Below are 15165 nucleotides of genomic sequence, written 5' to 3'. Positions count from 1 at the left end.
GCTGCCTTTCACTTTTTCGCAAAAATCACTCGGAGAGCCCCCACCTATCCACTTACGCAATGTGGTCTTTCACGCTCATCCTTCAAAATAAAAGCCCGAAACTATGTCTAAAGGCTGTTGACACCTTAGGGAAGACATAGAAAAAGAGGTCTGGTTGATATCCCTTTATATGGGCAATAGGTATGCATGGGAACAGAGAGGTCTCAAGAACAGGGCCACTTCCTGGTTGGATTTTCCTCAGGTTTTAGCCTGCAATATCAGTTCTGTTTAACTCACAGACAAAATGTTTACAGTTTTGGAAACTTCAGAGTGTTTTCTATCCTAATCTGACTATTATATGCATATTCTAGTTTCTGGGGCTGAGAAATAGGCAGTTTCAAATGGGTACGCCTTTTTAGCCAAAAGCGAAAACTGCGCCCCCTAGTCTTATTAAGGCAATAAATAGGCCACGGTGGCGAAGTAATTACAATATAGCAATTAAACACTGGGATGGTTGATGTGCAGAAGATGCATGTGCAAGTAGAGATACTGGGGTGCAAAAGAGCAAGATAAATACATAAATTCAGTATGGGGATGAGGTAGATAGATGGGCTGTTTACAGATGGGCTATGTACAGGTGCAGTGATCTGTGAGCTGCTCTGACAGCTGGTGCTTAAAGCCAGTGATTTTTGCAGTTCGTTCCAGTCATTGGCAGCAGAGAACTGGAAGGAAAGGCGACCAAAGGAGGAATTGGCTTTGGGGTTGATCAGTGAGATATACCTGCTGGAGAGCGTGCTACTAGTGGGTGCTGCTATGGTGACCAGTGAGCTGAGATAAGGCAGGGCTTTACCTAGCAGAGACTTATAGATGACCTGGAGCCAGTGGGTTTGGCGACGAATATGAAGCGATGGCTAACCGACGAGAGTATACATGTTGCAGTGGTGGGTAGTGTATGGGGCTTTGGTGACAAAACGGATGGCACTGTGATAGACTGCATCCAATTTGTTGAGTAGAGTGTTGGAGGCTATTTTAGAGATGACATCGCCGAAGTCGAGGATCGGTAGGATGGTCAGTTTTACGAGGGTATGTTTGGCAGCATGAGTGAAGGATGCTTTGTTGCGATATAGGAAGCCGATTCTAGATTTCATTTTGGATTGGAGATGCTTAATGTGAGTCTGGAAGGAGAGTTTACAGTCTAGCCAGACACCTAGGTATTTGTAGTTGTCCACGTATTCTAAGTCAGAGCCGTCCAGAGTAGTGATGCTGGACGGGCGAGCAGGTGCGGGCAGTGATCGATTGAATAGCATGCATTTAGTTTTACTTGCATTTAAGAGCAGTTGGAGGCCACGGAAGGAGAGTTGTATGGCATTGAAGCTCGTTTGGAGGTTTGTTAACACAGTGTCCAAAGAGGGGCCAGAAGTATACAGAATGATGTCGTCCCCATAGAGGTGGATCAGAGAATCACCAGCAGCAAGAGCGACATCATTGTTGTATACAGAGAAGAGAGTCGGCCCGAGAATTGAATCCTGTGGCACCCCCATAGAGACTGCCAGAGGTCCGGACAACAGGCCCTCCGATTTGACACACTGAACTCTATCAGAGAAGTAGTTGGTAAACCAGGCGAGGCAATCATTTGAGAAACCAAGGCTGTCGAGTCTGCCAATAAGAATGTGGTGATTGACAGAGTCGAAAGCCTTGGCCAGGTCGATGAATACGGCTGCACAGTAATGTCTCTTATCGATGGCAGTTATGATGTCGTTTAGGACCTTGAGCGTGGCTGAGGTGCACCCATGACCAGCTCTGAAACCAGATTGCATAGCGGAGAAGGTACGGTGGGATTCGAAATGGTCGGTAATCTGTTTGTTAACTTGGCTTTCAAAGACCTTAGAAAGACAGGGTAGGATAGATATAGGTCTGTAGCAGTTTGGATCTAGAGTGTCACCCCCTTTGAAGAAGGGGACGACCGCGGCAGCTTTCCAATCTTTGGGAATCTCAGACGATACGAAAGAGAGGTTGAACAGGCTAGTAATAGGGGTTGCAACAATTTCGGCAGATAATTTTAGAAAGAGAGTGTCCAGATTGTCTTGCCCGGCTGATTTGTAGGTGTCCAGACTTTGCAGCTCTTTCAGAACATCAGCTATCTGGATTTGGGTGACGGAGAAATGGTGTGGGCTTTGGCGGGTTGCTGTGCAGGGTGCCGGGCAGTTGACCGGGGTAGGGGTAACTAGGTGGAAAGCATGGCCAGCCGTAGAGAAATGCTTATTGAAATTCTCAATTATAGTGGATTTATCGGGGCTCTAGATTTTATTTTTTCTAGATCCGGGCTCTAGTTTTTTTTGCCAGTCCTGTCTGGTCCAGCGACGGTGGGTTTTGTTACCATAGGCTACGTTGTTGCCGGTGATGTCTGGTGAGGACTTGCATGGCCATAGCCAGATAGCATACAGTAGGCCAACTCCTATTCTGTTCTTACGAAATACATTTTCATCATATCATAATGTTTCTTTAGACCTGTCTAAAATAAATAATTGATTTATTGTGATGGTGCATATTCAATTGATTTATTCGACTGTAGATGTTCGAAAGGCGCGCATCAGTGGTTTGTATGGAGGTGTATGTGTGGGGCCTGGAAATGCTAAATGTGTTTATCTTAATTAACGGTCAATTACTGTGAGACTGGCAGTCTTTTGCATGACAATAACAGGCTGACAACATTTTATGACCGCCACAGCTCTAGGTGAAACTAACCATGTTTACAGCTGCATCTTGTGAGAGTGTGGCATGGGGATGATTCTGTCTGTCTGTCTGTCTGTCTGTCTGTCTGTCTGTCTGTCTGTCTGTCTGTCTGTCTGTCTGTCTGTCTGTCTGTCTGTCTGTCTCTGTCTCTGTCTCTGTCTCTGTCTCTGTCTCTGTCTGTCTGTATGTAAGTGGCCTGTGTGAGAGGAAATGACCAGGGCTATCAGGCTAATGCAGTCTGCTCCACTGCACACTGTCTGCACAGGCTGGCTCACACCGTGCCTCTCTCCCCATTCCACAGCCAAGCCACCCTGAGGATGCTCTGTAGAACACACACTCCAGGACACACCAGTTTGTGTGTTGAAATTTCCTCTCATTTGTGCACTGTTCCTCACCACAACGTTTTTCCTCAGACGCTCTATATTTTAACCCCCCTACCCCTCACCCCTTTCCAGACCTGCTCAGGTCCCTGGTGGTAATGAAGTGACATTAATGCAGCCGCAGGAGGTTAATCAATTCTGTTTCAACTTAATTGCCTGGAGAAGTCGTTATATAACCTTCCAAAATGGCAGCCGTACACAAAACTACTGCATTGGTGCTTCAGCAATGTCCTGGAACAACTTCTAGGAAGCACAGGTTGAGCTTAACGACCGTAGGGTAATGACGTAACCTCTGATGTCTGTGATGTCTATATTACTGGTTTAAAGATAGTCTCTAGTGTGGATGTACAATCTGTCTATCAGAAGCCATGATTATTGCATTTGTGAATGCTATTTTCATTAACCTTCAATAAAGCCTTGGTTGAAATTCCTGAACAATATGGTGCTTGTGCTGCGTTTCCATGCTGCAGCTGTGGGCCCTTTTCCTGATTTTCGGTAGGAAATCACAGAGGAAGATAGAAACATCTCAGATTAAGTGAGATTTATGACTTGAGGGAGCTACAACATGGAGTTGTAGAGCAGGTCCTCTCTCTAACCTGGGCCTGGCCTGGTCTGGTCTGACTGTTTCATTTCACTCTCTCTTTCCCCCGGCCCTCTGCTCTCTGGCCGGCTGCAGTCATGCTCAGCACACATTACTACAACGCCCTGCAGCTACCATTATGGGATTTTTTTCTGTGGCGAGGTCAAAGTTCAGGGATCTCCTACATCCTGGTATTGTTCTCTGAGGTCATTCTGCTCTCTGGTGAGACTGACAGACATAGTCCACTGACTTTATAATTCCTGTCCTGCCCTGGGACTTTGTAGTGGTTTTATTGAGCAGGTGCCTTGCGGTGGTGGTGGCAGTGGGGGTTTAGGCTAGGTGGTGATAATGTTGATGTATCATCCCAAGGTCAGGGTTGAAGTGGTACATCCTTATTAAGGATCGGCATGAGTAATCGAGTACTGAACGGACGTCAAAAATCTGTCTTTAACCAGAGATCACATTTTATACAAATACTGTAAAACTAGACATCGTTAATGTGCTTTAACTGTAGTGTTCCATTTGTACATGTGCATTTGTGGGACACAACAAAAAAGAAACCAAGCCTAGCATCACACAGTTCTGCTCCCTAAATGTCCTTTCCCTTTCATGTCTCACTCACTCAATTGCATTACGACCTCTCCTTCTACACATGCGTGCTGTGTGCTACTAAAGAAATCGTATTTAACTGATGAGATACACAAGCTACATTCCTTGCCAAATGCCAACATTTTTATCACAAATTCAAAATGGACTGGTTAACTGAAGTATGGAAATATGTGTTCCGACAATGAGATGCAGTTCTGGAATCATTTTTGCTTCGGCTACTTTGCGGTTATCACTAGTACGACAGCCTCAACATTGGCTATACATTAGTTTGATAAAGACAGAGCGTATTTTCATCAGAATCACTAATCCTAGGCCTAACAGATGTCCTGGCCATAATTCATCCACATGCAGTGTTCAATTTAGAATTGTTAATCCATTCCAAGGACACGGCATAATAAACTCAATCGAACGTCTGTATATCGAAAAGAAGACAGATTTTGGTTTGTAACCTTGAAAAATGTCTTTCAACTTGCCAAATTCAGCTCCGTTTCATATGATCACTCTTTAAGAATAACTGTTCCAGGGCCTCCTGAGTGGTGCAGTGGTCTAAGGCACTGCATTGCAGTGCTAGCTGTGCCACTAGAGATTCTGGTTCGAGTCCAGGCTCTGTCGCAGCCGGCTGTGACCGGGAGACCCATGGGGCGGTGCACAATTGGCCCAGCGTCGTCCGGGTTAGGGGAGGGTTTGACCGGCAGGGATGTTCTTGTCCCATCGCGCTCTAGCAATTCCTGTGGTGGGCTTGGCACAATGCACGCTGACACGATCGCCAGGTGAAAGGTGTTTCCTAAGACACATTGGTGTGGCTGGCTTCTGGGTTAAGTGGGCATTGTGTCAAGAAGCAGTGCGGACACAAGGCTCTTGACCTTCGCGTCTCCCAAGTCCCTACGGGAGTTGCAGCGATGAGACAAAACTGTTACTACCAATTGGATACCACGAAAAAGGGGTAAAAAGTTTAAAAAAAATGTAAAAGAAGAATAACTGGTCCAGACGCGAGATGCGAATGACTTCAAACTAAAATAGGTGCGGTGGGGAATTAAGAGTGTCTTGTCTGCTAAATTAACAAAACAAGGCTATGCCATTGCACAGGCATCTGCAAGCAAGCGCCACACTGCTGAGCTTACTACCTTTTTGAAGATTGTGTTCCACGATATAACATAACCAGTATTGATATTACAGTTTCAATAAATTCATCTTTTTTTTATTGCTTTTGATATTAGGATTCATTATCTGTAAAGGTTATGATAAATTAGGCATTGTTGCTCACTGTTGGCATGTAGACAAATGTGCACTTTTTTCCTAAAAATAGTTACATTTTTTCTAAATATAGCTTTCTTTTTTCATTTCATTCCAGTATAGATTAAGCAAGGGATTTCAGAAAACTTAGTCCTCAAGAGGCAATTCATTTAGCAGCAGTCAAAAGTACATACAGACAAATTCACATATTAAAATGGAAAAACACAACAACAACATTTACAGAATAATTACAAACAAGTCGGCAGGATGTGGCATGTCTTAAAATGTCTGAATTTGGCTGCGCCGGCATTTGCATGACAAAGTGCAAGTGCTTAAAGTTCAAATAAGTCCAACATCTTGTTCATTGACTGTGGTTTAGACATTCCTGCCAAACTAAATATATGATTATTGGAGATTTGACATTGGTTAAGATATGGGCATGAGACAGCAGAGCCAAGCTGAGGTCCATGAAATCTTATCTGCTTCCTAGTGAGCTTGTGGGAGGTCATCTACAATATAAACTGAAGGACATGTTTTATATTAGTAAGAGTTTACCGGCATGCAAATTGCACCTCAGTACAGTATTTCAAGCATACCTTCAGAGAAGCGTTCATACTATACTAGGTTAGGGCGGTGTCCATATTTTCATACCGTCATACCTTCTTTCTTTTGTGCTGTTGTCTGTGCCCAATAATGTTTGTAACATGTTTTGTGCTGCTAACATGTTGTGCTGCTGCCATGTTGTTGTCATGTGGTGTTGCTACCATGCTGTGTTGTCATGTGTTGCTGCCATGCCATGTTGTTGTTTTAGGTCTCACTTTATGTAGTGTTGTGGTGTCTCTCTTGTCGTGATGTGTGTTTTGTCCTATATACACTACCGTTCAAAAGTTTGGGGTCACTTAGAAATGTTCTTGTTTTTGAAAGAAAAGCACATTTTTTTGTCCATTAAAATAACATCAAATTCATCAGAAATACAGTGTAGACATTGTTAATGTTGTAAATGACTATTGTAGCTGGAAATGGAAGATTTTTTATGGAATATCTACATAGGCGTACCGAGGCCCATTATCAGCAACCATCACTCCTGTTTTCCATTGGCACATTGTGTTAGGTAATCCAAGTTTATAATTTTAAAAGGCTAATTGAAGTGTTGTGCTGATTAAAGAAGCAATAAAACTGTCCTTCTTTAGACTAGTTGAGTATCTGGAGCATCAGCATTTGTGGATTCGATTACAGGCTCAAAATGGCCACAAACAAATACCTTTCTTCTGAAACTCGTCAGTCTATTCTTGTTCGGAGAAATGAAGCCTATTCCATGTGAGAAATTGCCAAGAATATGAAGATCTCGTACAACGCTGTGTATTCCCAATAAAAAATAAAAACATTATTTTTAACAGTATTGAAAATCATACCGTCGGTATTTCGAAATACCCCGGTATACGGTAAAAGTGGTATATCGCCCAAGCCTGTACTGTACTGTACAGAGTGCATTCTCTATTGCAGACTTATTCACTGTACACACAAGTTACAGCCACACAGACCTACAGTTTCATCAATACAGAGAAGGCTGTTCAGGGATAAACAAGTGCTTGTGGATTGTTGCCTCTCCACAAAGGCCCATCTGTCTGCATGCTTAACTGCATAATGAATGAAGCCTGTGACTCCAATAACTTTCAGGGAGAGACAGTAATACTGCCTCATCACTTTGGCTTGCCAGAAAAGTCACGTTATTTTAAAGTGCAGTAGTAACTGGATTGGATTGGTACAATCATTTGCCATCGATTTATGCTGTGGAGACGCACGATAGTTGATGATCAACTCAAAGATTGCAGCAAATGTGCAGAGCTAAAAAATAAAGTGGTATTCTTGCCACTGTTTGTTTGAAAAAAACATTTACTAGAGTACTGATTGCTGAACTTGAATGTATAATGTGGCCTGCATCCGGCACTGATGATCTTACTGTTAGGTATTTGTGCTGAATTTGAATTTTTGCTCAGGTATCAAACTCAGACAGTGTATGGTAGTGAACCCCCAGATGAAGTGGTGTAAATAGACAAAAGGGCTACTCTGTTGTAGGATAAATGTTGTTCAGTAAGTAGCTTCTCTCCCTCATATGTAATTGTGGTAGAATTGCCTCATCAAGCTATTTCTGTCTCAGCCCTATCTCCACAAACGGAAACACGTGTAGAGAAGAAATGCAGTGCGCTTGCCGTGTGTAATTGCTGCATTGCCTAATCAAACAACAGTGTCAAAGCCAATAAAATTGTACCCTTCAATTAAAGGTTGTTCTTATGGCCTACATCTAATTAGTAGAGCGCTTGTTCATTTTGGGGACTTGAATTACCTCCATCTCCCTTTGAATTACCGCTGTCTTCCCTCCCCCTATCCCCAACACTGGGTGTAGTCCGTGTTTATTATCCATACAAACGATTGAACAAGTCAACCAAAAACACTGTTTGAAATTCAAATTTTAATTTCAAATAGGGTGCTCACAGACTCAAACAAGCTCCTTTTTTTCTAATAACTTGATTGCTTTCAGAATTGGGCCATAGCCAATAATAAAGCAGTTTACATTTGATCTCATGGATTCCTTTTCATTCCATAAACCATTGATGTTTACACATAATCCAGAATGTTTCATTTTTGATTCTGTTAAAGGGTCCATTTTGAAAAGGTTTCTTTGAACTGATGTCATGCTGGCTACAATACTTGTTTTGGTACTGTTCAAAAGGGCAAAGCATCGTCTGTAACTGCCGGCCTAAATTCACAGCATTCCTCCTCTTCACAGATTGAAAAGAACCACTGAGGGTACAGACACTTTAAATAAACCACAGCGGAGGTGCAAAACGAGGAATTGGGAATACACGGGAATAATTGTGCAATTGCTCATGGTTTCTAAGAGGCGAGGACACACTTCTGGCATGTGTGACCAAATTTTTTTTCAATCGTCTGTCAAATCCACCGCTGCAGCTGCTGGTTCACAGTCCTCTGTTTTTCATGAGAGCGTTTTAAAAAGTGCTCCCTGCCATTCATGCGAATCGGTGTCAGCTTTTTCTGGGGCGTTTCTCCCGGCTCTGCATGTTTTGCCACTGGATAGCCTACGTGCTGAGAGGGAAAACGAGAGAACGATAGAAAATAATGGAAAGAAAGGAGGAAAATCTGTCTGTCACGTTCGCTGGAATAATTATCGGACCAAGGCGCAGCGGATGTTGAGTTCCACATAATTTATTAGAAAGTGCACAAAAAAAGAAAAAAAAAGAACGAAACAAACAACGAACCGTGACTACAGAGGTGCTACGTGCACTAACTCAAAACAATATCCCATAAAACACAGGTGGAAAAAATGCTACTTAAATATGATCCCCAATTAGAGACAACGATAGCCAGCTGCCTTTAATTGGGAATCATACCAAAAACCAACATAGAAAAACTAAACTAGAACCCCACATAGAAAATAATAACTAGAAACCCCCCCCAGTCACTCCCTGACCTACTCCACCATAGAAAATAAGGACTCTATGGTCAGGACGTGACCCTGTCATTTGGTCTGGGAAAGGCTCATAGTCACTGGAAGTATGGATTGGAATGTTTATGTTGTAGTAGCATCTCCAGGGATGGTACTAGTTATAGGAGACCTCTATGAAGGCCCTTGCAGGCTGAAGTCACAGAAACTAGGAGGGAGAGGGAGGGAGGGAGGGAGGAACCTGGGTAAAGGGAAGAGCTGGGACAATGGTTAACCACAGATTGTCATCCCATATTTCTGTTCTTTAAGCTTACAGTCAACCTTGGCCCAGATATCCCCCACCCAAAAAAAGAACACTGTCCTCTTTAATGCTGCCATATAAAGAGCCTTTAATACATACCGTATGACACATGAAAAGCTTTGATCCCACATGCTGAATACAGGATATGAGGTCAAGGCTTTCTCTTTCTGTTGGCTAGTGATACCACCTTTCAATCCGGTAGCTAGTTAGTATTACTTTGCTTTCATAGAATATTTCCCTTTTATTCCATTTGTTTACTGTCACTCTTTTATTCAGATCAGAAAGAGGAATCTCAGGTTTGCTGGTTTGTTCTGTTAAATAGGTCAGTCTTTGTTCTTTTTTCGAGGCAGAGTTGGATCTCAATGAGAACACTACAAAGCCAATGAAGACTCAGGTTTCCCTCCTGGGTACAGACCAGCATCAAGGATCTGCAGTGAGACTGCTAGTGTCAGGTTCCCCTCATAGATGCTGGTTGCTTCTGATACAGGATTTAGTCCAAGCGAGGGTTTGATGCACCTACTCATTGACAGCAGTTTGATTATAGGTCCACTGCTGTAGGAATTCCTGAAGCCAGTTCTCACACAACTCATCTTAGTTCATCTCAGCTCTGGAGCCATTACACTACATTACATTCAGCAGGCGGTCGGGTCTCATCTTCCTACAGAGATGTTCAATAGCCCAGGGTGGAACTAGGGTTAACACAGTCTGTTTGAAAACAGAAAAGACTACTACACTACAACTCAGGGACCAACAACATTAAGCTTACAGCTCTTTCAGACATGTGTGGTGCTGATTGACAGCTTTGCCTGAGGGTTGTTAGAGAGAGAAACACTTTGTTAACACAGTGAGCTGCTTGGAAATATGTGACCAGACATTTCATGGTTGTTAGGTGTACAAGGTGAAAACCGTTATTTTTCAGCCAACTTTTGGTATGTTATTAGGATCCCCATTAGCTGTTGCGAAAGCAGCAGCTACTCTTCCTGGGGTCCACACAGAACATGAAACATGACATAATGCAGAACATTAATAGACAGAACAGCTCAAGGACAGAACTAAAAAAACAGCACACATAACCTACATATCAATAAATAGACACAAAATATCTAGGTCAAATAGCGGAGAATAACAGCGTTGTGCCGTGACATGTTGCTTTATCAGTTTTTTGTAACCAGGTTTCCTGTTCATGGGGGGGGGGTAAGTGTGTGTGTCAGAGCTGTGTGTAAGTTGACTATGTAAACCATTTGGAATTTTCAACACGTTAATGTTTCTTATAAAAGGCAGAAGTGACACAGTTAATACAGTTAGCCGAGAGAGACTGGCATGGTATTTACATCAGCCCTCTGAATACAATGAAGAGCAAGATGTGCTGCTTTGCTCTGCACCGGCTGCAGCTTAACAAGGTCTTTCTTTTCAGCATTTGACCACATGGCTGGACAATAATCAAGATAAGACAAAACTAGAGCCTGCAGGACTTGCTTTTTGGAGTGTGGTGTCAAAACAGCAGAGCATCTCTTTATTATGGACAGACCTCTCTATCAATTGAATCTATATATTTTGAATTCTTTAAGGAGTCACATGTGAGGCCATGTGTTAAACACAGTGAGTAAGGTAGTGACGTAAACAACCAAAGATTTCAAGACTAAAAGTGGTGAAAGTAGTAGTAGAAATACACTTTATCTTGTCCGTGGCCTATATCCTAATCTGACTTTGGTGCAGGTCATGTTGTTCTTCACATTACTGTCTAGGTAAAACACACTATTTCAAATAAAATCAAAGTTTATTTGTCACATACACAGGATACAGAAGGTGTAAACGGTACAGTGAAATGGTTACTTGCATATTTACAAAGTAGCAATATCAAAAATACACTACATGACCAAAAGTATGTGGACACCTGCTCGTCAAACATCTCATTCAAAAAATCATGGGCATTAATATGGAGTTGGTCCACCCTTTGCTGCTATTACAGCCTCCACTCTTCTGGGAAGGCTTTCCACTAGATGTTGGAACATTGCTGCGGAGACTTGCATTCAGTCACAAGAGTATTAGTGAGGTCGGATTGGTCTGCTACATGGCAGACCAATCCGAACTCATCTCTTAGCATGTCCAGTTCATCCATTATCTCAGCCAATCACAGCTAGCGAGACACTTCCTTTCTTTTTCTATGGCTAAACCAACTGGGCATGAAATTCTTATGCTTTGAAGTAATGACGTGCGTAGTCTCTTGAAACGGGTCACATTTTGTCAAACACAATTTTTTCCAACAGTTTGCTAAGAGCTGGCAACAAGCTGATAGGTCTGCTGTTAGAACCAGTAAAGGCCACTTTACCACTCTTGGGTAGCGGAATTACTTTGGCTTCCCTCCAGGCCTGAGGGCAAACACCTTCCTCTAGTCTCAGATTAAATACATGACAGATAAGAGTGGGCATAGAGTCAGATACCATCCTCAGTAGCTTTCCATCTAAGTTGTCAATGCCAGGTTTGTCATTATTGATCGATAACAATCATTTCTCCACCTCTCCCACACTAACTTTACAAAATATTCACTTAAAAGCTATTGGCAGCAATTTGAGGGAAAACATGCCCGGTTTAAAAAATAAGAAACTGTGAGTGTTAATGAGATTTCCCTGCCATCCGTAACCTATTTCACAGTTGTAAAATAATCCTTGGCACAAATATCATAACAGAATTATTATAAACCCATAATAAGATAAAGTATTAAATGTCTCTTTTGCACTTTTTTTTATCCCTTTTGAATAAATCCACAGAATGATTTGGGGTGGTGTAAAACAGCAAATACATTAACTCTTCTCAGATATATGGATTCAGAGACGTTTGTGGAGCACGTGTCAACAAAGATAGAAAACATAGAGAAGGAAGGGTTGATTGAATCCCTCCCCATACCTTGATCTGTTGGAGATGATGACCCTGTTATGACTGACTCTTGCCAACTTTCTGTTTTGTGTTTTGATACACAGAGATCCGTAACCAGCTGGTGGAGCAGTTCAAATGCCTGGAGCAGCAGTCCGAGTCTCGTATCCAGCTGCTGCAGGACCTGCAGGACTTCTTCCGCCGCAAGGCTGAGATCCAGCTGGAGTACTCCCGCAGCCTGGAGAAACTGGCCGAGCGATTCTCTAACAAGATCCGCAGCTCCAGAGAACACCACCAGTTCAAGTGAGTTTCCCTCCCTGCAGAGATGAGACGACGACATGGCTAGAGACCACCTAGCTTCAAACTGAGACAAATATTTTAACTGTATCTGAGGCAGCGAGGGAGAGAGTGTGTGTGTGCGAGCATGTGTTTATGGGTCTACTTGCCTTGCAAACACCTGTCTACTCTATGTTTGTGTGTGTGCTTGGGTGGGCAGAATTTATTTTTGAATTGCCTGAGAGCGTGTGAACTTATTGAGTACACATGAAGTTACCCTGAACAAAAATATAAACGCAACATGCAACAATTTAATTTCATGTAAGGAAATCTGTCAATTAAAATACATTCATTAGGCCCTTATCTATGGATTTCACTTGACTGGGAATACAGATATGCATCTGTTGGTCACAGATACCTTTAAAAAAAGTAGGAGCATGGATCAGAAAACCAGTCAGTATCTTGTGTGACAACCATTTGCCTCATGCAGCGCAATACATCTCCTTCGCATTGAGTTGATCAGGCTGTTGATTGTGGCTTGTGGAATGTTGTCCCACTCCTCTTCAATGGCTGTGTGAAGTTGCTGTATATTGGAGGGAACTGGAACATGCTGTCGTACACGTCGACCCAGAGCATCCCAAACATGCTCAATGGGTGACATGCACAGGAGGTTGGTGGCACCTTAATTGGGGAGGACGGGCTTGTGGTAATGGCTGGAGCGGAATAGTTGAATGGTATCAAATACATCAAGCACATGGTTTGATGCCATTCCATTTACTCCGTTCCAGACATTATTATGAGCCGTCTTCCCCTCAGCAGCCTCCACTGGTGACATTTCTGGTCAGTGTGCAGGCCATGGAAGAACTGGGACATTTTCAGCTTCCAGGAATTGTGTACAGATCCTTTCAACGTGGGGCAGAGCATTATCATGCTGAAACATGATGTGGCGGCAGGGTATCCGAGTGGTTAGAGCGTTGGGCTAGTAACCAAAAGGTTGCAAGTTTGAATCCCCAAGCTGACAAGGTACAAATCTGTCGTTCTGCCCCTGTACAAGGCAGTTAACCCACTGTTCCTAGGCCGTCATTGAAAATAAGAATTTGTTCTTAACTGACTGGCCTAGTTAAATAAAAGGTAAAAAAGAAATGATGAATGGCAAGTCAATGGGCCTCAGGATCTCGTCATTAAAATAGCCATCGATGAAATGCGATAGTGTTCATTTTCCGTAGCTCATGCCTGCCCATACCATAACGCCACCGCCGCCATGGGGCACTCTGTTCACAATGTTAACATCAGCAAACTGCTCGCCATATGCCCGGTACAGTTGAAACTGGGATTCATCTGTGAAGAGCACACTTCTCCAGCATGCCAGTGGCCATCGAAAGTGAGCATTTTCCCACTGAAGTCGGTTACGACGCTGAACTGCAGTCAGGTCAAGACCCTGGTGAGGATGACGAGCACGCAGATGAGCTTCCATGAGACGGTTTCTGCCAGTTTGTGCAGTAATTCTATAGTTTCATCAGCTGTCCGTGTGGCTTGTCTCAGACGATCCTACAGGTGAAGAAGTCGGATGTGGAGGTCCTAGACTGGCGTGGTTCCACATGGTCTGTGGTGTGTTAGGTCAGTTGGACGTACTGCCAAATTCTCTAAAATTACATTGGAGGCGGCTTATGGTAGAGAAATGAGCATTAAATTATCTGCCAACAGTTCTGGTGGACATTCCTGCAGTCAGCATTCCAATTGCACGCTCCCTCAAAACTTGAGACATCTGTGTTGTGTGACAAAACTATACAATTTAGAGTGGCCTTTTATTTTCTCCAGCACAAGGTGCACCTGTGTAATGATCGTGCTATTTAATCAGCTTCTTGATATGCCACACCTGTCAGGTGGATGGATTATCTTGTCAAAGGAGAAATGATCACTAACAGGGATGTAAACAAATTTGTGCACAACATTTTTGAGAAATATGCTTATTTAAATATATATATATATATATTCTTTTAGGGGTAGATCAGCTTTAATATTGCAGATAGATTATGGATTCCATCAATATTATTGTCTGCATCATTTCCAATCCCCCATATATGGGGTAAAGATATACAGTACAAGTCAAAAGTTTGGACACACCTACTCATTCCAGGGTTTTTCATATTTTTTTTACTTTTACTGCATCAGATGACCTGGCCTCCACAATTTCCTGACCTCAACCCAATTGAGATGGATTGGGATGAGTTGGACAGCAGAGTGAAGGAAAAGCAGCCAACAAGTGCTCAGCATATGTGGGAACTCCTTCAAGATTGTTGTAAAAGCATTCCAGGTGAAGCTGGTTGAGAGAATACCAAGAGTGTGCAAAGCTGTCATCAAGGAAAAGGGTGGCTACTTTGAAGAATCTCAAATATAAAAAATATTTTGATTTGTTTAACACTTTTTTGGTTACTACATGATTCCATATGTGTTATTTTATAGTTTTGATGTCTTCACTATTATTCTACAATGTAGAAAGTAGTAAAAATAAAGAAAACCCTTGATTATATACAGTGCATTCGGAAGTCCATATTATTGCATATTATTATACATACTGCTGCTGTTTAATTAATTATTTGTTACTTTTATTTATTTAAAAAATGTTTACTAACATATTTTTTACTTATTAATGCTTAAAGCATTGTTGTTTAAGGGCTTGTAGGTAAGCATTTCACTGTAAGGTCTACTACACCTGTTGTATTCGGCGCATGTGACAAAT

At 42.5% G+C, this 15165-nt stretch overlaps 1 protein-coding gene across 2 annotated transcripts in view; it reads left to right on the top strand.

Annotated features, from left to right (window-relative positions):
• LOC139535838 (SLIT-ROBO Rho GTPase-activating protein 3-like) overlaps window positions 1-15165 on the top strand; it is a 114350-nt gene that overhangs the window by 17125 nt on the left and 82060 nt on the right. For both annotated transcript variants that reach the window (XM_071335672.1, XM_071335671.1), the window contains exon 2: window positions 12257-12452. In XM_071335672.1, the coding sequence (XP_071191773.1) occupies window positions 12257-12452 (196 nt within the window). The remainder of the gene's footprint in view (window positions 1-12256; window positions 12453-15165) is intronic.

This window comes from Salvelinus alpinus, chromosome 12 (genome assembly GCF_045679555.1).
Source record: "Salvelinus alpinus chromosome 12, SLU_Salpinus.1, whole genome shotgun sequence".
In the NCBI taxonomy this organism is placed as follows: Eukaryota; Metazoa; Chordata; class Actinopteri; order Salmoniformes; family Salmonidae; genus Salvelinus; species Salvelinus alpinus.
The sequence above is the reverse complement of the archived record's forward strand: the minus strand, read 5'-3'. Positions and strand labels throughout refer to the sequence as shown.